This window comes from Staurois parvus, unplaced genomic scaffold (assembly GCF_062004578.1).
Source record: "Staurois parvus isolate SC_StPar_1 unplaced genomic scaffold, SC_StPar_1.0 ptg000858l, whole genome shotgun sequence".
Taxonomy (NCBI): domain Eukaryota; kingdom Metazoa; phylum Chordata; class Amphibia; order Anura; family Ranidae; genus Staurois; species Staurois parvus.
In genome coordinates this window covers 303,381-325,625 of record NW_028318654.1, presented here as the reverse complement: position 1 = coordinate 325,625, position 22,245 = coordinate 303,381, and the positions used below count along the sequence as shown (strand labels likewise).

At 39.9% G+C, this 22,245-nt stretch overlaps 1 protein-coding gene across 1 annotated transcript in view; it reads right to left on the bottom strand.

Moving 5' to 3' along the window:
• The window catches only part of MRE11 (MRE11 double strand break repair nuclease), a 434,841-nt gene that overhangs the window by 162,178 nt on the left and 250,418 nt on the right, over positions 1-22,245 (bottom strand). The window contains exons 13-14 of the mRNA XM_089655629.1: positions 10,760-10,933; positions 7,548-7,610 (exon numbers count right to left, since the gene is read on the bottom strand). Coding sequence (XP_089511755.1) covers positions 7,548-7,610; positions 10,760-10,933 — 237 coding nt within the window. The remainder of the gene's footprint in view (positions 1-7,547; positions 7,611-10,759; positions 10,934-22,245) is intronic.

The window sequence follows — 22,245 nt, the reverse complement described above, 5'->3', positions numbered from 1 at the left end:
TTTTTTAATACTTTTATCAGAATAGTACAATGTTACCATAGTAAACTTGTGCTACTGTGTGGGAGGTGATCAAGGATTTTATTTTTTTACACTTTGCTTTGCAGGAGAAATAAAGATCATTTCTCCTGCAATGCAAAGCTTGCTGTCAGAACCAAACTCATTCATGAACTGTCATGAATGAGTTAAGTTTAGACAGGTCAGGATAGTGATCTGTGATTGGCTGAAGCTGGTCACATGGTATAGGGTGCTGTGATTGGCCCCCATGTATCAGTTGGCAGCTGTGGGCCAATCACAGCTCACTAGGAAGAGAAGCAGAGCTGTTATAAATGAGATTGATTCATAACAGCTTTGCTTACAAAATGATCATGTGATCGTATAGCGATCACATGATCACCGGGTCCCGTTCACCAGGATCTTCATTCCGCTGTGTCCGCAGAACACAGCAGTCGCGAGGGAGCAGTGCAGCGCCCCCCTGCGTTAGTACAGCCAGAGCGACGTACGGGTACATCGCTTTGCCTGTAGCCGCCTCAGTACACTGTGGGCGGGCGGGAAGTGGTTAAGATACTATTCTGTGTTAACCATCTACTAAACAAAACAAACATTAGCTCCTTATCCAGAGTTGGGTTGAGATTTGGGAGACCTTTTATTAGTATTACTTTACTGCCCAAATTTAGGCTTTAAAATTTACATTAGCTTACAGTAATCTACACTTGTTTGTTATGCTTACGTTTACAGCTTACCTTTGTAATATTTATTCACTAGACTTTACCAGTTTAAATTTAAAAAAAATATAGAAATATAATCATGTTCTTAATGTTGGACCATTAGTGTATGTATGTATTATATTACCTATAATTTGATCTGTATAAAAGGCGATGCAAACATTTCACCCTTTTCGCCCCAACATCTACATTTATTGTTCAGTTCAAATCTAAAGATAGTTCCATCTCAACCTGTTGAGTTGGACTTGTTGAGCTTAGTTGTAAAGTTTAAGAAATGCATAAAAGTAATGCCCATGTTTTGGGGTAAAAAACCTGGTGCTCTGGATTCTGCTAAACCATTTGATACCATTCTACTATAGCAACCTATTATATAAGTTAAAGATGGAAGGACTTTACTACGCACATAAAGAAATTATTTTGCATTAGAGGTCTTCTACCCCCTCCCCCGATCTACCGTGTATGGTTGGAAAGCAGCTATTAATGGAACCATTCCCTTGTATAAATTGACCTATGCTAGTAGGAACTGACCACACAAGTTTGAAAAGATCTGGTGTTTTTCATTCTCAGCCCACCCCCATACCTCCCTCCTCCCCTCTCCTAGCTGCTGACTGAACTTCTTGCTTCCACCCCATTGGGCATGTCTTAACACTTTGTGTGGGTACCATCCCTCTTCCCCACAACCCTTTAAGATCTGCCCCCACCCCACAGAGAATGAGACTGAGAATTTAGTGCATGAAGTTAAAAATGTGAGCCTTTACAACCACTTTAATATTCTACTATTATGTAATGGTTGTGACGATCGCGGCGTCAGACCCCAGCCCTTCTCACCAAACTCGTGACCAAAGGACTAGCCAATCTAAAACCGTGCTGTCACGTACGTAACAATGCCACGCCCAGCTGCACCCTACACAAAGATTTTCCAGCTAATGGAGCACAATCTGTTGTCTTGCAGCCTGGGAGCGATTGTTACTGGGTCAGGTTAATTACGCAATTAACCCTTCACACTGCCACCACCTCCTTTTTGTACAGATAAAGAGGAAACTAAGCAATATCAGCAATAACACTATGATGTTTGCATAAGCGGCAGTATACCACTGTCACCGCAGGCAGAAATATACCAAAGTTTAAAACACACACACAGTAGCGCTCTTCAGAGGCAGGGGTTCTTAGTTTGCATTAAAGAGCTTCAGAAACAGTTCAACACTTTCAGAAAGTAAGATTTATTACTAAAAAGGTCAAAAGGGTTCAATAAAATATTTACGGAAAAAAATGTAGCCTATATATATATATATATATATATATATATATATATGTACATACATATATATACAGTGGGGATCAAAAGTTTGGGCACCCCAGCTAAAAATTTGTATTGATGTGCATAAAGAAGCCAAGGAAAGATGAAAAAATCTCCAAAAGGCATCAAATTACAGATTAGACATTCTTATAATATGTCAACAAAAGTTAGATTTTATTTCCATCATTTACACTTTCAAAATAACAGAAAACAAAAAAATGGCGTCTGCAAAAGTTTGGGCACCCTGCAGAGTTAATATCTTGTACTTCCCCCTTTGGCAAGTATCACAGCTTGTAAACGCTTTTTGTAGCCAGCCAAGAGTCTTTCAATTCTTGTTTGAGGTATCTTTGCCCATTCTTCCTTACAAAAGTCTTCCAGTTCTTTGAGATTTCTGGGCTGTCTGTCACGCACTGCTCTTTTAAGGTCTATCCATAGATTTTCAATTATGTTGAGGTCAGGAGATTGTGTAGGCCATGGCAAAACCTTCCGTTTACGCCTCTTGATGTAATCCCCGTGGGTTTCTAGGTGTGTTTAGGATAATTATCCATTTGTAGAAGCCATCCTCTCTTTAACTTCAGCTTTTTCACAGATGGCATCAAGTTACCATCTAAAATTTGCTGAAATTTTATTGACTCCATTTTTCCTTCTACTCGTGAGATGTTCCCTGTGCCACTGGCTGCAACACAACCCCAAAGCATGATTGATCCAAACCCATGCTTAACAGTTGGACAGAGGTTCTTTTCATTAAATTCTGTGCCCCTTCTTCTCCAAACGTACCTTTGCTCATTCCGGCCAAAAAGTTCAATTTTAACCTCATCGGTCCACAGAACTTGTTTCCAAAATGCATCAGGCTTGTCTATATGTTCATTTGCAAAGTTCAAACGATGATTTTTGTGGTGAGGACATAGAAGAGGTTTTCTTCTGATGACTCTTCCATGAAGACCATATTTGTACAAGTATCTCTTTATAGTGGAATAGTGTACCACAACTCCAGTGTCTGCCAGATCTTTCTGAAGGGATCGTGCAGTCAAACGTGGGTTTTGAATTGTTTTTCTCACAATCCTGCGAGCTGTTCTGTCTCATATTTTTCTTGGTCTTCCAGATCTTGCTTTAACTTCCACTGTTCCTGATGACTGCCATTTCTTAATTACATTCCGAACAGAGGATATTGACATCTGAAAACGCTTTGCTATCTTCTTACAGCCTTCTCCAGCTTTGTGAGCGTCAACTATTTTCAGTTTCAGTTTTCTAGACAACTGCTTAGAAGAACCCATGGTGCTGATTGTTAGGGCAAGGTCAGATGAGTCTGGGCATTTAAAACCTTTGAGATTGACATAACCTGGTCTTCCCAGATGATGACTGAGAACAATCCATGACACTGGCAGGTCTCAGCTTGGCAAAGGGGGCAGTACAAGATATTAACTCTGCAGGGTGCCCAAACTTTTGCAGACGCCATTTTTTTGTTTTCTGTTATTTTGAAAGTGTAAATGATGGAAATAAAATCTAACTTTTGTTGACATATTATAAGAATGTCTAATCTGTAATTTGATGCCTTTTGGAGATTTTTCCATCTTTCCTTGGCTTCTTTATGCACATTAATACAACTTTTTAGCTGGGGTGCCCAAACTTTCGATCCCCACTGTATATATACACAGAGAGCAATAACACAGCAAAGAGATAACAGAAAGAAGTTTAGGGAGGTAAAGTACTTGCCAAACATCCTGGTTTAGGCAGATCAAGTTTCCTGAGTCAAAAGGGTCTTATCTCCCATGTTCCGATGTTAAAAGGGAGCTTCTTCAACTTAGCTCAACTCAGCTTAGCTTAACTCCAAGCATAAAAACCTTTTTCTAAGAACTCAACAGGGTGTCTCCTTACAGCAGAGAACCAATCGCCTCATTTGGGGAGGGGTATTGGGGCGGAGACCTAAGCTAGAACCAAAAACCCTCCCAGTTGATGTCATGGTTCATAACTTACTCTCGGTGCATTTAGCAGCCTTGCCACTAGTAGATTAATACGCAGAATCATCTGCTGAACGTCTACATATGAAATATGACATACCTGCTGGGATGGTTAAGGAGATATCATTTTCTGATCTCCTGTTGATATCAGCTAGGGGATGTAATATATAAGACGACTTGTATTAAAGAGACCGATCTGAATATATGCCTGGTTTTTATGTACGTCTTTCGTAGTCCAAGATATGTAATCATAGGGGAAAGTGGATGTTGGATGTGATGTCTGCTTTATGGCTTTTCTGGAATGTCTTTGAGGCTCAGGGGAAGGACTGGTTTATGGTTTTACGATCCTTCTCCCAGCAGAGTCTTGCAGACATCTGGGGGCCAGGCTAATTGGGGTTTATAGCCATGAGCTCTCCCGCTGGGCCTTGATGCCTGTGACCTCTGCCTCATCCAGACCACATGTCACTCAGCAGAGAGGGAGGGGGGATGAGGGAAGAGGGAGAGAGAGATAAAAGATGGAGGGTTTGGAGCAAAATGGATGACCACATCCATCTCTGTGTGCACGACTGCTACAATGGTGATATCTTATTGTTTGGAGTACTTGTTTGACTGTGCCATCTGCATTTCACCATAGCACTCGATGTACTGACCTATGGCTGTGTGGCATGTGCTGGAATGCATGAACATGGACTATAAAGGATAAGGCTACCAGCTCAGATACTCGCTTCACAGAATGATAGCAACACTAGACACAACCTTGTGAGAATAGAAAGAGGAAAATTGCTGACAGGTTCAAAAGATGCTTTTTGAAGTGCAAAGAGAACCAAGTTCAGATCCAAAAAAGCCACAGGGAAACAAAGAGGAGAACCCACATGCAAGATGTCCAGCACAAAGGTTTTAATCAAATAATAGGAAGCCATGGTCTCTAGAACAAGATCGCAAGTGCATAGACCTGACCATTAACGGTGTTGAGCTAAATACTAGTCCAGACCCATCTGTAGAAAATGTGAGAATTCATGCCACTGAAAACTCCCTGGAGTAAAACCCGCTCACCTTGCACAAAGTGAAGTATGCCTTCTGCATACGATGATAGGCCTTGCACGAATGAGACTTCTGAACTTTTAAGATTGTGTAAATCACCAATTCTAAGATGCCCCTATCTTTGAGAACCTGGGCTTAACAACCCATTGCACTAAAGCTAGCGACCATGAAGCAGGTTGGTAAATCAGCCCTTGAGACAGAGAATCCAGACCAACAAAGGTCAGAGTAGGACATCCGCCAGTACTATGCCAGTTCAGAACTGAGATACACAGGAATGCCCTCTGATCCCGAGAAGCAGACAAGACTGGAGTTTAATAAGAGCAACGGTGTACATCAAGGTATACTTATCCCACACAGCCACCAGAACATTCAACAAGAGGATCCCTGAATCTGAAGACAAACCTTTTCAGTTTGTTGTTGAACCTGAGGTCCACATATGGTGTTCCCCAACTGTGACACAGGTCCTGGAACATTTTTAGGTGTAAGGACCATTCCCCTGGGTCCAGGTGCAGCCAGCTGACAATTGTTCATACCTAGGATTTAAAAGGCAGATACAGCTGGAATATGAAGTTCTGTCCAGGACAGGATCCATTCTACCGTTCTTGCCATGGCAAAAGACCTTTGGTTCCTCCCTGATGGATGATACTGTATATGCCACTGTTAAGGCATTGTCTGACATAATCCAGATTGGATGACCCTGAATTTCTACAATGTTGTTCAGAAGACAAGAATCCTCCAGCTTCCAGGCTGAGGATCTTCAAAAAGGGAGGAGAAATGACAGGATTTTTGAGCCACCAAGCCAAGAACAACCTGGTCTTCAGTGCCAGGCCAATTTGCTTGTTCAAGGACTGGACTGAGTGTGTTGTAGGGGGTCTAGAGAAAAAGTGAGCAAATGGGATGGCCTTAAAGGAGGTCAACATAAGTCCTAAAACTCTCATGCATAAGCGAAGAGTCCTGGACTGAACAGCCCAAGTCTGGGAGTGGACTGTTTGAAGAGTCTGGGGAAGAAAAACTCTGACATGAGTTGTGTCTAAGAACAGAGCCCAGATATTCCAAGCGATGAACAAATTCCAATGATCCCATCCAAACTTCTGAAGGATCTGGACAGACAAGGCTACATTGTCTGCCAGATCTTGTGTTGGCAGTTTCTTCAGCAGTAGACCATGAAGATATCCCAAGATAGGAATGCTCTGAGAGAGCAGTAAGGTTTACATATGAGCCAGCACCTCTGTCCCCGTTTTGCCAGGACTGGGGCAAATATATCCTGCTCTATAACTCCCCACCAGGGCTCTATGCAGTTTTGATCATCTGTGAGGTGATACAGGCAGATTAGAAAGAATGAAATGGTAAGCAGGTTGGGAGCTGAATTATAGCTTGTAGCCCCTGGAAACAACCAACCTCACCCAAGCTTCTGAGATCTAGGCTAAGTGTCTACATAGACAAAGACTTTTTGTCTGGCTGAAAAAACAAATCCCACTCTGCAGCAGAGGACAGACCTTTTACATTTAACTACAACTTTCTTTAAATGCATTTATTCCAAATAAATATAAATGTCCCCATCTCACCGCCCTGAACAGTTAAAAGGTAAGTTAGATGACTTATTAGTTCTATATAACATTCTCCTAAAACTACCTTTAGCTTTTTCATGAAAAACCAGGGGCCAGAATTAAATTTATAAGTCACTAATACTTAAAAGCGGTTAGGTTGGCTTCACACCTATGCTCTAAAGCAACACATTGTATTGCTGATTATTCAAAATGGCCTCCCAAAGCACTGTACAATAGGTGCCAATGGACTTCAACTACAGTGCACCACAATGCTACTGCAAAAAAAAAAAAAAAAAAAAAGACAAAAAAAAAGAAAAAAGGTCCAAGTCCAGTCAGTGCTGTTGCCGTGCTTTGATAGCCCATTCTAAATGTTTGCAACTTTACCTTTAGAACATGTGTTGTCCTTTAAGACATGCCCCTATTCGCTTAAGTAGGGGACCAGTAATCCAATAGGGTCAAACAGACTTTCCTCCTCATCTTGCACACAAAAGGCCCATTTATTCTAGTAGGAAGTGACCATACTTTGCAGGACTGCTGGAGCTAGTCATAGGTAAGAATGCGCCTGGAAAGTGCTTGCGCAGGATGTAAAGGCCCTGGCAGGAGCCCTTTTGGAGGAAGTTTTTGTGTGTTATAATGCTCTGCAATATATCTGCAAGTGAACTGATCAGCCATCTTTAACACTTCAATATAATAGTCTTGCCTAAGCAAAAACCAAAAATCGCCTGCTATCACCATATGTAGGTCCAGTTAAAACTATGCTTGCGAAGGGAAGGACATAGTAAGCTCATACAGAACTGAAAATTCCAAAGTCCCTTGACAATGACAGTTATTTTCATTTTGCATGTTGCATCTAAATTCACGGTGAGAATATCTCCCATAACCTGTAAAAATATAAAGAAAAACCCCAACCCTTCTGTCTTTGTACATTTTTTTATTGTTTTTTGACAAACGCAACAAAATCACTGAAAATAAAACCACTCACCTCCCGAACTTCTTCATCCTCTTCGTTTGTATTCTCTTGTCTGGTCTCCCTAAATTTTCTAACCTTTAATGGGATTAAAAAAGAAAGCCGAGAAGTTAATACAGTATGCGAATTAAAAATAGTATTAGCTACAACCAACTTTAAAGCTGAACCCAAGCCGTAAAAAAAAATATTAGACTATAAAAATACACAAAAAAAGTCAAATTTAACTGCAATACTCAATCTGTACCTGTTCCCCTCACTACTGCTTTTACACCTCACCCCCCCCTTTTTTTTTCTTTTTTTAATCACGTTATACTTACCTGTGCTGTGCAATAGTTTTGCACAGAGCAGCCCTGAATATCCTTTTCTGTTGTCTCCTGCCAGTGCTCTTGGCTCCTTCTCTTCTTCTTGAACCCCCATAATAAGCTGTTTAATATGGAAGCACACGTGTGGGCACGCACCTAAGCTAGACTGTGCATTTATAGACACACACAGCGCAGGTTGGCTCTGCCCCCCCCCCCCCCCTCACTCCTCAAAAGGTTTGATTGGCAGCTCTCAGCCAAGCTTGTGAAAGCACGGACAGGGGAGAGAAGAACTGAAGCCAGGCACAGTGCTGGATTGATACTGCACTGGTCTTGGAAGGTTTTTTTACCTTAATGCAAAGAATGCATTAAGGTAAAAAAAACTGTTGCCTTTCCACTTGTACACATGAAACATCAACTTAAAAGCAAGCCCAATGCTGGCATTAGAAAATAATTGTGTTGTGTTTTATTTCTGTAAAGCATTTCTATAGGATCTGAAACACAGTGACTACATTTTAGATTGAATTATACAAATATGTATAACCTGCATTTATTGCTGTTTTTTCATTATTGTGAACACAGCATGTGCCCTTTTTGTTACATCTGAAATACTTTTTCCCCTCTGCACAATTCAGTGGGAACTCAGTGTGAATACATGACAAAAACATGAAAACCACAGACATCTCCAATTCAACTTATGATCTTGACATTTAAGCACATTGCTTTAACATGAAAATGGATTGCTTTTGAGATGCATTTACAACATGTTTACTATGTACTCAAATGTAATGCAGTATTTATGTGGACACTCGTGTGACTAGGGTCAAATTTCAATCAGGTTTATTTTCTCATCTACCCGCTATGTTACAGTTATTCCACTGGTTCTAATTTTCTTCTTTTTTTTTTTGTGTTCTTTAAACATGATGACCTACCTAATGGGGTAAAGCACTTCTTTCAGGTGCCTACATTTCAGGGTTTTTTGTATCTGTACATTACAATCCATCCAACGCCTACTGAAGGGAGGGGGGAGGGGAGTCGTGGCCAAAGATGACATGGTATTATAAGCTGATTTAGGTAAATAGCTAACACACAAATTACTGAACCATCAAGCCCATGCCAGACCCCTTTCTCAAGCTGACGGACAAGTCCAAGTATACACGACAGCCAATATACAGGGTTTGGACAAAATCAGGGAAACACCCAGGTAAAAGAATAAAATTGTTATCCAATATAGTGTTGGACCACCTTTGGCCTCCAAGATGGCCTAAATTCTCCTGAGAATTGACATATAGAAGTCTTGGATGATGGATAGTGGAATCTGATACCACTCTTCATGCAAAAATCGTTTGTTCTTTTTCAAACCTTTTTCTCCAAAATTGACAATAGTGGCTATATGATATTGAGGTCCTGTGACTGCAGCGCCCAGGGAAGATGCAAGACTTCATCTGCATGCTCGTTAAACCTTGATTTGACACTACCAAAGGTAGTGACTCTACCTTTCTACCTTTATGAGTATTGCATCACTCTCTCTCCTCTTCGGAGTATTAATATTGGTCACTAGTAGTTCGGCAATTGCAGCTCGCCCTTGAATACTTCGCTTATGGAATTCCCTCCACACAATTTTTGTGGACACGGGCTTTGGAAGACTGAGAACAAGCTCTGCAGTCACTTCTGCAGCAGTTGTTTTCTTATCATTACAATCCTGTGCAATATACTTTTGTCTCTTTCAGTCAGTTGACCATATTGACCGCGCTTATGCTTATCAAACGACAGTTTCCCAGAACCTGTATATGCCATCATAACCTTTCATACTGTACCTCACGACACCACAAATAAATTGGCAACTTCAGTCACAGAGGCACCAGCTAAACGGCACCAATTATTTGCCCTCTTTGAAACTTAGTAAGCTCTGACTACTTGCAGCGCATGCAGGGGATGAAAGTGAGGTGTTGCCTCACACAGTGGAAGAAAAAGAATGTTACATCAACTCCACTTTTATCGCAAAACATGTTGTCACTTTCACACCTGAAAATTATGCAGTGTTTCCATATTATTGTCCAACCACTGTATCTACCCCCATAATTGAACAAATTTGCAGCTCCTATGTTGCCTCCAGTTCCCAATACTGCTCTATAGCAACATATACCAGGACTGAGAAAGAAATGGAATAGGTACTGACCTGAAATAAATGTCAAATTACACTTCCAGAAACAAGAGACCTAGCTGTTATATGGTAAAAAAACATCCCAGGACTCGGGGTGTTTTCCACGAACAGGAAGTGGGCATGTGATGCATTCAATTACATTTTTGCACTTTATACTTATGCATTTTATAATGGAATCTCAATAAAAAATGTTAATTTTTGAAGGTTCAATAGTTGATGTGCTGACTATTTATCTAAATTAGGTTGTTTTTACCTTTTAGGTGCTCCTGATGTTCTCTTGTCCCCACTCAGTACACTCACTATTGGCAAATGAGTCTACCCATCATAGTTATGGGTTCTTAATAATGCACAGGTGGCAGAGCAAAGCTCGCAGAGATGGTAAAAATTTACAAGCAAGAGCACCTAGAACTTGCATAAGGCATTTCAAAAGAAATGATACTGCTGAAGTTCATGAAACCAGTGGTGCCTGTAGAAAATCAAGCCCTGTACAACACCCTTGAATTCTAGGCTGCTGGGTTCTCTAAGTCAAAATTAGATTATTCTTCTGGTACCCTTGTACAGCCATTGTCATCAACAGGTAAATGCCAGAACTATAGTTGGCAGTAGAGGCAACGCATTTGACAACTGACAATGAATTGGGCAGACGTCAATGTACTGCCTGAGCCAAGGACCCAAGGGGCTTGATTTGAAAACAAAGGTACTTGCAAGCAAGCAGTGCCTGGATTGCAGCTCTAATGAGTAAAGCAAAATATAATCAGACCTACCTCTTCATCAATCTTCTCCTCTTCAGCGTCAATGTTTCGTTCTTTCAAAAACCGTTGTGTTTTCTCTAGCTGGAACTTCACCAGCTCTTCTATGGCATCCTTTTCTTCTTTGTCAACAAACTCCTGCACAGCCTCCCCCATTCCCCGCTCAGTAAGGAGAGACAGCTGAACATTCTGTGGACAATGCAAAGTACCCAAAGTAAGCAAACCTACTACAAAAATGTCATGCATCTTACTGAGGTCCAAATTAACTTATAAAACATTTTATGTGTTTTATCATTTACGGATACTAAAGTGCATAACTAATTAACACATCAGCATATAGTCTGAATCTGTTTTTTTCATATCTAAATCCAATTCTTCCCAGTGGTGTATACATATTACCCAGCCATCATGATGGGCAGACACTACAGGAGTACCATGCAGCAAGAACATAGGTGAATAGAAATGCTAGTATATGGATACTTTTGCATAAACAGCTTTACTTTTTGCTTTTCTTAAAATCATCTTCCTTTTTTTTTTTATAGGATAGTATGTAGGAGTGCTGTCATCTTTCATACTATTACACTGTACCTAAACTAGTCCAGGTGCTATAAGCAAATCATGTCAGCAAAGGCTGCCAGGAGCCATGTATTGCATTATGGTGAATGTTATGCCATCTCTGCAGGACTTCTGACAGTATTAGAGAACTATGTATGAGTAAACAAAAAAATATCCAGAAAGGAATTGTGCTAAATGATTTTAGCTTTCTAATTACATTAAAGATATCTGGCTCAGATTAAAAAGTCATGAGCACGCAGTTTGTTCTCCAAATCATTACAATAGCCAATATCATGTTAGCCATCAACAAAAGTTGACATTTGGATCTAGGGTAATACCATGTATTTGATAAAGCATGAAAGTGCAGCGCTAACTCAAATAATGATTAAACATATAATAGACCACATATGATTGTGGATCAGTAAAATGTCGGCATAAGTTCATCAGATGTGCTAAATACGCATACAGTCTCCAATGTGTGAGGAGCCAGAAGTAGTGAATTTCCGAAATGATAAAAGATAGCCAAGTAATGCACTAACCAGATAGCGCATGTTAAAGCGCATGGGACATTTAAGACCTGCCCCTGGTACTCAGCCACTGTATCACTGGAACAAGGAGGTGTCATCTATAGGGTGACCACTAGATGTCATCTATCCGAATAGAAGCTCCGTCCAGCCACTGTATTAATGGATCAGGTGGGTGTCATCTATAGGGCGACCACTAGATGTCATCCGTTCCAGGAGGAGCTGTGTCATGGATCCAGGGATGTCACTTGCAGATGTGTTCTTGCTAGGCACAGCCCCAGGACCTTCAGAATTACAGGCTCCCCAAAAATAAAGAGCCCGTGGAAAAAGGCCTCAAATAGTGTGATAACGTTTATTAAAGTCAATAAGCAATCAAAAAAGAACTTACTAACAAAGGTTCAGCTGCTCATAAACGGCCAGACCGGAGGTACATGTACAAAGGATCAACATAGCTTGGCACTTCCATAACGCGTATTGTGTAAATGCACATCGTCAGAGGGACTGCGCCAGTGGTAAGTGTGGTGTTTTAAACCTAAAAAAGCGCCAAAACACTGTAATGCGGCGACACCGTTATTGCCGGTTCGCGCATGCGCAGTAGTGTCCGCGGCGGCCATTTTAAAGAAGCCCAACACACATTGTTCCATGCAGTATGAATACATGGACATACAAGTGTTGGATCTGCAGCAATCTTAGTGGGAATAAGATACTGCAATCCTAAAACTACACGGGGAAAGTAAATTAGCTGTAATAACGCATGGACCATACTGCATGCCCCATTGCAGCAAAAACAGCCTGGTAAAAAACAAAAAATAGAAATGAGTGGGATCTCATCTATAAAGTGATTCTAGCACTCAATTGGGATGTAGATAAAAACCAAACACATCAAATGCGACAAACGTATAGATAAAAACAATCTGGTTAAAAAAGTAATAACCTTAAAATATTACATTTTAAAACCAATGTAAAGTGCATCGACTTATTAAAGTGATCAAGAGATTAAGGTGCATCGACTTATTAAAGCGATCTAAACACTCAAATAGGAATACAGATAAAGGCAAAATAACAAATACGTCAAACATATGGGTTAGAAACAATCTGGTTAAGAAGTAAGATCATTAAAAATACTACATACTAAAACCAATGTACTTCAAATCATAAAAGATCGATCAGCTGGTATCAATAAAACAATTAATATCTAATTCTACGTTTCGTCCCTGTGGAGCTTGGGACTGTAGAAGATATATCCATTTGGTCTCGAGCATAGAGACCGCTCGTTTTTTGTGGGTACCTCTCCAGTTACTTTTGATGATATCGATACCCACAAATCGCAGGGAGTGTGGATTCTTATTGTGTCGCTGGCGGTAATGCATAGACAAGGAGTGCTCCTTGTAACCTTTCTTAATATTGACCAGGTGTTCCCTCAGCCTGTCTCGCAGTCTCCTTGTCGTTCTACCGACATATTGCTTCCCGCAACTACATTCCAAAAGGTAGACAACATAGGAGCTGTAGCACGTGATAGTAGACTGAATGTCAAATGATCTACCGGTTGAATTTTAACGAAAACTTTTTATCGGGTTCTTGTGAATGCCATTACAAGTGCATATCATACATCTGTTACAAGGAAAAAACCCTTTTCTATTTAGAAAGTCAAACGTAAGTTGCTTAGGAGGATTGACAATGTTGGGGGCTAGTCTGTTTCTTAATGCAGGTGCTTTTCTATAGATGATTTCTGGGTATTCCGGTAAGGCTTTACACATCACCGGGTCACTCTTAACAATGTTCCAGTTCTTCCTAATAATTTTGGCAACTTCTTTGTATTGCATCGAAAAGGCAGTTGTAAAAGGACAGAAAATCTCTTTATTGGTCTTATGTTGTGTAGTTAGCAGATTGGTCCTGTCCAAACTAGCCACTCGGTCAATCTCCATATCCAGTAGTTGGCTGTCATAGCCCTTTTCTATGAATCTAGTTCTAAGAATGTTGGATTGTGCAATGTAGTCTTGCATATTACCACAGTTCCGCCTTATCCGAAGGAATTGTCCCCTGGGGATGTTATCCAGCCACCTAGGCAGGTGGCAACTGTCTTTTGGGATGTACCCATTTCTGTCTGTGCTTTTAAAAAAGGTTTTGGTGGTAATTTTAGTACCATCATTAATGAGGGTGAGATCCAGAAAATCAATACTACTGTAACTAAAATTAAAAGTGAGCTTAATATTTAAATTGTTATAGTTTAGAGTGGTAAAAAAATTTTGTAGTGAGGAATCATGGCCATCCCATAGCAACACTATATCGTCTATGTAGCGTCGATAAAAATGCAAATGTGGCCAGTCCATGGAATATATCACCTCCACCTCCCATCTTGCCATAAAGATGTTAGCCAGGCTTGGTGCGAATTTTGCGCCCATTGCTACGCCTGTGATCTGCAGGTAATATTTATTGTCGAACCAAAAATAATTGTGCTTCATTGCGAAGCTTAATAGTTCCAATAAATATTGCTTCTGAATACGTGGTATGTGTATGGCCTCATTCAGATAATACTCTGCCGCCTCTAAGCCATCTGCATGCTTAATATTACTGTAGAGCGAAGCAACGTCCGCCGTTACCAAAAAAGTCGGTTTCTCTATTTTTATGTCCATGATCTCAACCAGGATTTGTTTTGAATCCCTCAGGAAAGATGGCGTGTTGCGGACTATTGGCTGTAGGAAAAAATCAATATATTCACCTACCCGGGAGCACAAGGACCCTATGCCACTCACAATGTGGCGACCTGGAGGGTTGATCGGGTCCTTGTGGATCTTGGGCAGGCAATACAGGACCGGAAGTCTGGGTACCGTGGGGCATAAAAAATCACGCTCCTTTTTATTTAGAATTCCTGAATCCGACCCCTTTGTTATCAGAACTTTTAAAGCTTTTTTTATATGACACCAGAGGATTACCTGGAAGTTCTAAATAGGTATCTTTATCCTGGAGGATATTCTGAACTTGCATTAAATAGTCTGATTTATTCATGACCACAACTCCTCCCCCTTTGTCCGCTGGTCTAATTACCAACTCCTTTTCCTTAAGTAATTCATTGGTCATCAAGTCAATCTTTTCTTGGCTAAACAACTTATTATACCGTTTTTTTACCCGTATATTGTCAAAATCTTTAAGTACCATATTTTTAAATACATTGATATATGAATGTGCCTGAGGGTTAAACAAAGACACATTTTTGAGATTGGTATTCTTGAAATTAGGGTTACTCACATTGGATGTTACACTGGTGATAGGTTTATTTAAAAAGTGTCTCTTCATCGCAAGTCTTCTTACAAACTTGTGGATGTCTATAAAGGAATTAAATTTATTTAGTTTAGCCGGTGGAGCGAATTTTAGTCCTTTGTTTAAAAGATTTAATTCTTCATTAGTGAGGATCTTATTACTGAGGTTAAAAATACCTGAGCTGTTTAGGTTTTCCTTCTTTTGTCGGTTAACCCTTGCTCCTCCTCGTTTTCCTCTCGTCCTAAACCCCTTTTTCGTGCCGAACCTTCCCCTAAAAAATGATGTTGGTTTAGGGTATTGGGTGGTTGTAGATTGGTATTGTCTCCATATTGTGAGTATCTATAATTAGAGGAGGGGGACAGTCTATGTTGATTTGGGAACTGCCTACCCTGTTGTGTCTGGTAACCCCTTCCATGGGGCGTCCGATAATTAGGACTGTTATAATGGTCATAATTATGTCTGTCATTGCGCCGATTCCATCCGTCATCATAGTCATCCCTAGAGTGAATATAGGAAGGAACTCTTGGATGAAAATTACTTTTTTGTTGCTGATATGGTCTGGGTATGGCATATTGTTCCTGATGATTCAAGGGATGTGACCTCATATCCCTGTTGCCTATATTAGGACTTGGGTGATGTCTAATGGCATCAAACCTATTATGAGTAGAAATGTTATACTCATAATTGGGTACATTCTCCGAAAGACGTCTATAATTGACATTAGGAGTATGGGGAGGTTTGGCAACTTTTTTACGTTTTGCATTATTTTTTGTATTGTTTTTTGTGTTCTTAGTGGGAATGGTTATAGTTTCCATTTGAGTGGGATCTACATAATCATAGTTTTTCAATCAAGCCAAAAACTATGATTATGTAGATCCCACTCAAATGGAAACTATAACCATTCCCACTAAGAACACAAAAAACAATACAAAAAATAATGCAAAACGTAAAAAAGTTGCCAAACCTCCCCATACTCCTAATGTCAATTATAGACGTCTTTCGGAGAATGTACCCAATTATGAGTATAACATTTCTACTCATAATAGGTTTGATGCCATTAGACATCACCCAAGTCCTAATATAGGCAACAGGGATATGAGGTCACATCCCTTGAATCATCAGGAACAATATGCCATACCCAGACCATATCAGCAACAAAAAAGTAATTTTCATCCAAGAGTTCCTTCCTATATTCACTCTAGGGATGACTATGATGACGGATGGAATCGGCGCAATGACAGACATAATTATGACCATTATAACAGTCCTAATTATCGGACGCCCCATGGAAGGGGTTACCAGACACAACAGGGTAGGCAGTTCCCAAATCAACATAGACTGTCCCCCTCCTCTAATTATAGATACTCACAATATGGAGACAATACCAATCTACAACCACCCAATACCCTAAACCAACATCATTTTTTAGGGGAAGGTTCGGCACGAAAAAGGGGTTTAGGACGAGAGGAAAACGAGGAGGAGCAAGGGTTAACCGACAAAAGAAGGAAAACCTAAACAGCTCAGGTATTTTTAACCTCAGTAATAAGATCCTCACTAATGAAGAATTAAATCTTTTAAACAAAGGACTAAAATTCGCTCCACCGGCTAAACTAAATAAATTTAATTCCTTTATAGACATCCACAAGTTTGTAAGAAGACTTGCGATGAAGAGACACTTTTTAAATAAACCTATCACCAGTGTAACATCCAATGTGAGTAACCCTAATTTCAAGAATACCAATCTCAAAAATGTGTCTTTGTTTAACCCTCAGGCACATTCATATATCAATGTATTTAAAAATATGGTACTTAAAGATTTTGACAATATACGGGTAAAAAAACGGTATAATAAGTTGTTTAGCCAAGAAAAGATTGACTTGATGACCAATGAATTACTTAAGGAAAAGGAGTTGGTAATTAGACCAGCGGACAAAGGGGGAGGAGTTGTGGTCATGAATAAATCAGACTATTTAATGCAAGTTCAGAATATCCTCCAGGATAAAGATACCTATTTAGAACTTCCAGGTAATCCTCTGGTGTCATATAAAAAAAGCTTTAAAAGTTCTGATAACAAAGGGGTCGGATTCAGGAATTCTAAATAAAAAGGAGCGTGATTTTTTATGCCCCACGGTACCCAGACTTCCGGTCCTGTATTGCCTGCCCAAGATCCACAAGGACCCGATCAACCCTCCAGGTCGCCACATTGTGAGTGGCATAGGGTCCTTGTGCTCCCGGGTAGGTGAATATATTGATTTTTTCCTACAGCCAATAGTCCGCAACACGCCATCTTTCCTGAGGGATTCAAAACAAATCCTGGTTGAGATCATGGACATAAAAATAGAGAAACCGACTTTTTTGGTAACGGCGGACGTTGCTTCGCTCTACAGTAATATTAAGCATGCAGATGGCTTAGAGGCGGCAGAGTATTATCTGAATGAGGCCATACACATACCACGTATTCAGAAGCAATATTTATTGGAACTATTAAGCTTCGCAATGAAGCACAATTATTTTTGGTTCGACAATAAATATTACCTGCAGATCACAGGCGTAGCAATGGGCGCAAAATTCGCACCAAGCCTGGCTAACATCTTTATGGCAAGATGGGAGGTGGAGGTGATATATTCCATGGACTGGCCACATTTGCATTTTTATCGACGCTACATAGACGATATAGTGTTGCTATGGGATGGCCATGATTCCTCACTACAAAATTTTTTTACCACTCTAAACTATAACAATTTAAATATTAAGCTCACTTTTAATTTTAGTTACAGTAGTATTGATTTTCTGGATCTCACCCTCATTAATGATGGTACTAAAATTACCACCAAAACCTTTTTTAAAAGCACAGACAGAAATGGGTACATCCCAAAAGACAGTTGCCACCTGCCTAGGTGGCTGGATAACATCCCCAGGGGACAATTCCTTCGGATAAGGCGGAACTGTGGTAATATGCAAGACTACATTGCACAATCCAACATTCTTAGAACTAGATTCATAGAAAAGGGCTATGACAGCCAACTACTGGATATGGAGATTGACCGAGTGGCTAGTTTGGACAGGACCAATCTGCTAACTACACAACATAAGACCAATAAAGAGATTTTCTGTCCTTTTACAACTGCCTTTTCGATGCAATACAAAGAAGTTGCCAAAATTATTAGGAAGAACTGGAACATTGTTAAGAGTGACCCGGTGATGTGTAAAGCCTTACCGGAATACCCAGAAATCATCTATAGAAAAGCACCTGCATTAAGAAACAGACTAGCCCCCAACATTGTCAATCCTCCTAAGCAACTTACGTTTGACTTTCTAAATAGAAAAGGGTTTTTTCCTTGTAACAGATGTATGATATGCACTTGTAATGGCATTCACAAGAACCCGATAAAAAGTTTTCGTTAAAATTCAACCGGTAGATCATTTGACATTCAGTCTACTATCACGTGCTACAGCTCCTATGTTGTCTACCTTTTGGAATGTAGTTGCGGGAAGCAATATGTCGGTAGAACGACAAGGAGACTGCGAGACAGGCTGAGGGAACACCTGGTCAATATTAAGAAAGGTTACAAGGAGCACTCCTTGTCTATGCATTACCGCCAGCGACACAATAAGAATCCACACTCCCTGCGATTTGTGGGTATCGATATCATCAAAAGTAACTGGAGAGGTACCCACAAAAAACGAGCGGTCTCTATGCTCGAGACCAAATGGATATATCTTCTACAGTCCCAAGCTCCACAGGGACGAAACGTAGAATTAGATATTAATTGTTTTATTGATACCAGCTGATCGATCTTTTATGATTTGAAGTACATTGGTTTTAGTATGTAGTATTTTTAATGATCTTACTTCTTAACCAGATTGTTTCTAACCCATATGTTTGATGTATTTGTTATTTTGCCTTTATCTGTATTCCTATTTGAGTGTTTAGATCGCTTTAATAAGTCGATGCACCTTAATCTCTTGATCACTTTAATAAGTCGATGCACTTTACATTGGTTTTAAAATGTAATATTTTAAGGTTATTACTTTTTTAACCAGATTGTTTTTATCTATACGTTTGTCGCATTTGATGTGTTTGGTTTTTATCTACATCCCAATTGAGTGCTAGAATCACTTTATAGATGAGATCCCACTCATTTCTATTTTTTGTTTTTTACCAGGCTGTTTTTGCTGCAATGGGGCATGCAGTATGGTCCATGCGTTATTACAGCTAATTTACTTTCCCCGTGTAGTTTTAGGATTGCAGTATCTTATTCCCACTAAGATTGCTGCAGATCCAACACTTGTATGTCCATGTATTCATACTGCATGGAACAATGTGTGTTGGGCTTCTTTAAAATGGCCGCCGCGGACACTACTGCGCATGCGTGAACAGCCGATCGCTACTGCGCATGCGCGAACCGGCAATAACGGTGTCGCCGCATTGCAGTGTTTTGGCGCTTTTTTAGGTTTAAAACACCACACTTACCACTGGCGCAGTCCCTCTGACGATGTGTATTTACACGATACGCGTTAGGGAAGTGCCAAGCTATGTTGATCCTTTGTGCATGTACCTCCGGTCTGGCCGTTTATGAGCAGCTGAACCTTTGTTAGCAAGTTCTTTTTTGATTGCTTATTGACTTTAATAAACGTTATCACACTATTTGAGGCCTTTTTCCACGGGCTCTTTATTTCTGGGGAACCTGTAATTCTGAAGGTCCTGGGGCTGTGCCTAGCAAGAACACATCTGCAAGTGACATCCCTGGATTCATGACACAGCTCCTCCTGGAACGGATGACATCTAGTGGTCGCCCTATAGATGACACCCACCTGATCCATTAATACAGTGGCTGGACTGAGCTTCTATCCGGATAGATGACATCTAGTGGTCACCCTATAGATGACACCTCCTTGTTCCAGTGATACAGTGGCTGAGTACCAGGGGCAGGTCTTAAATGTCCCATGCGCTTTAACATGCGCTATCTGGTTAGTGCATTACTTGGCTATCTTTTATCATTTCGGAAATTCACTACTTCTGGCTCCTCACACATTGGAGACTGTATGCGTATTTAGCACATCTGATGAACTTATGCCAACATTTTACTGATCCACGATCATATGTGGTCTATTATATGTTTAATCATTATTTGAGTTAGCGCTGCACTTTCATGCTTTATCATTTACTCAGGAGGTTCACGAGGTGCCTTTTTTGTGCCAGCAGCTACCCTATCTACATCCACACACTGCGCTCAATTTTATATATATACTTTTATATATAAGTTTATTTTAATACCATGTATTGCCCGAAGAAGAGGCCTGTGTGTTTCGAGAGCTTCAAAACTTCTACTTTTCTCCAAATCATTTATGAAATAATACAAACTATAGAACTAAAGTATGCAATCAACATCTCTGATCAGGGAGCAAGAGTGCAGGATCTGAATAGTTTTGGTGGGGTGGGGGTGCCAGGCTGTTTTGTTGTGTGAAAGAGCTGAGGTCTGACTATGAAGCATGCTATTAAGGTACTTTTACCCTTGCTGCAGGGCTTAACTTTAAAAGTGGTTGTAATCCCTTACATATACCCAGTGAAGTGACTGGCCTCAGATGATACACAGAGATAAAAGAAGTCGTCCTACATAAGTTGTATTTATCTATCTGCAGTCTTCTCTTCTCTATAGCCGTGCTGAATTTATAAAGCGTGCCTGAGAGTTCAGAAAGGAAGGGGTGGAGAGCTGAAATTACACATTGCTCAGTGAGGAGAGCTCTGAAGGCTGATTGAAGGGAAGAACAAAGAAAAACAAAGAAAACCTTTTTTAGTTTATAGTGCAAAAAATAAAACACCTAATGATGATTAAATACCACCAAAAGAAAGCTCCATTTGTGTGAAAAATAATATAAAAATGTAATATGGGTACAATGTTGTATGACTCTACAATAGTCATTCAAAGTGTGAGAGCACTGAAAACTGGCCTGCGCATGAAGGGGGTAAAAGGGGGGAGGGGGGTAAAGAGGACTTAAATTTCATTTGGGTGCAGTGTTACATGACCACAAAATTGTCAGTCAAAGTAACGCAGCGCCGTAATGCAAAAAATGGCCTTGTTAGGAAGGGGGGTAAATCCTCTGTATATTGATTACTTTGTGTGAAAGTTATAGCATCTACAAACTGTGGTATAGATAGCGCTACACTATCGTACATGAATTAAATTTCCGTCCTTTTTTTCACACAAATAGAGTTTTCTTTTGGTGGATATTGATCACCTGTGTGCTTTTTATTTTTGGCGCTATAAACAAAAAGGTTTTGAAAAAAACTATATTTCAACTTTGTCATAAAAAAATATCCAAAAAACTAAAATTTCATCATATACTTAGGCCAAAATATATTCTGCTACATGTTTTTGGTTTAAAAAATCCCAATAAATGTAAATTGTAGATGCTATAACTTTCACACAAAGCAATCAAACTATGGTTTATATAATGCAATTTATACAGCTTTTACTTTCTGACTGCCCATCACAAATACCAGGGCAGTACAAACACCCCCAAAATGACCCCTTATCAGAAAGTAGACACCATAAGCTATCTGCTGAGAAGCATAATGAGTCCATGGAAGATTTTTTTTCCCACAAGTTTTTGAAAAATGACAATTTTTTATTTTTTTTTATACAAAGTTGTCATTTAAATGATATATTTCTCACACAAGCCATGGGTATATGTGAAATTACACTCCAAAATACATTCTGCTACTTCTACCAAGTATGGGGATACCACATGTGTGAGACTTTTTGGGACCCTAGCCACATACAGGAGCCTGAAATCCAATGACCACTTTGAAAGCCTGAAAGTGCGTAACTTCCTTATTTCACTTCCTCACTACCTATCACAGTTTCAGAGGCCCTGAAATGCCAGGATAGCACCAAACCTCCCCAAATGACCCTTTTTTGGAAAGTAGACACCCCAAGGAATTTAAAAAGAGACATGGTGAGTATTTTGCAGATCTAATTTTTTCTCACAAAGTTTAGAAATATAAAAAAAGAAAAGAAAAAATATGTTTTTGTCTTCTTTCTTCATTTTCCAAAAACTTGTGGCAACAAACAAGATCTGCAAAATACTCACCATGCTTCTTATCAAATTCATTGGGGTGTCTACATTCCAAAAAGCGGTCATTTGGGGGGGGGGGGGTTT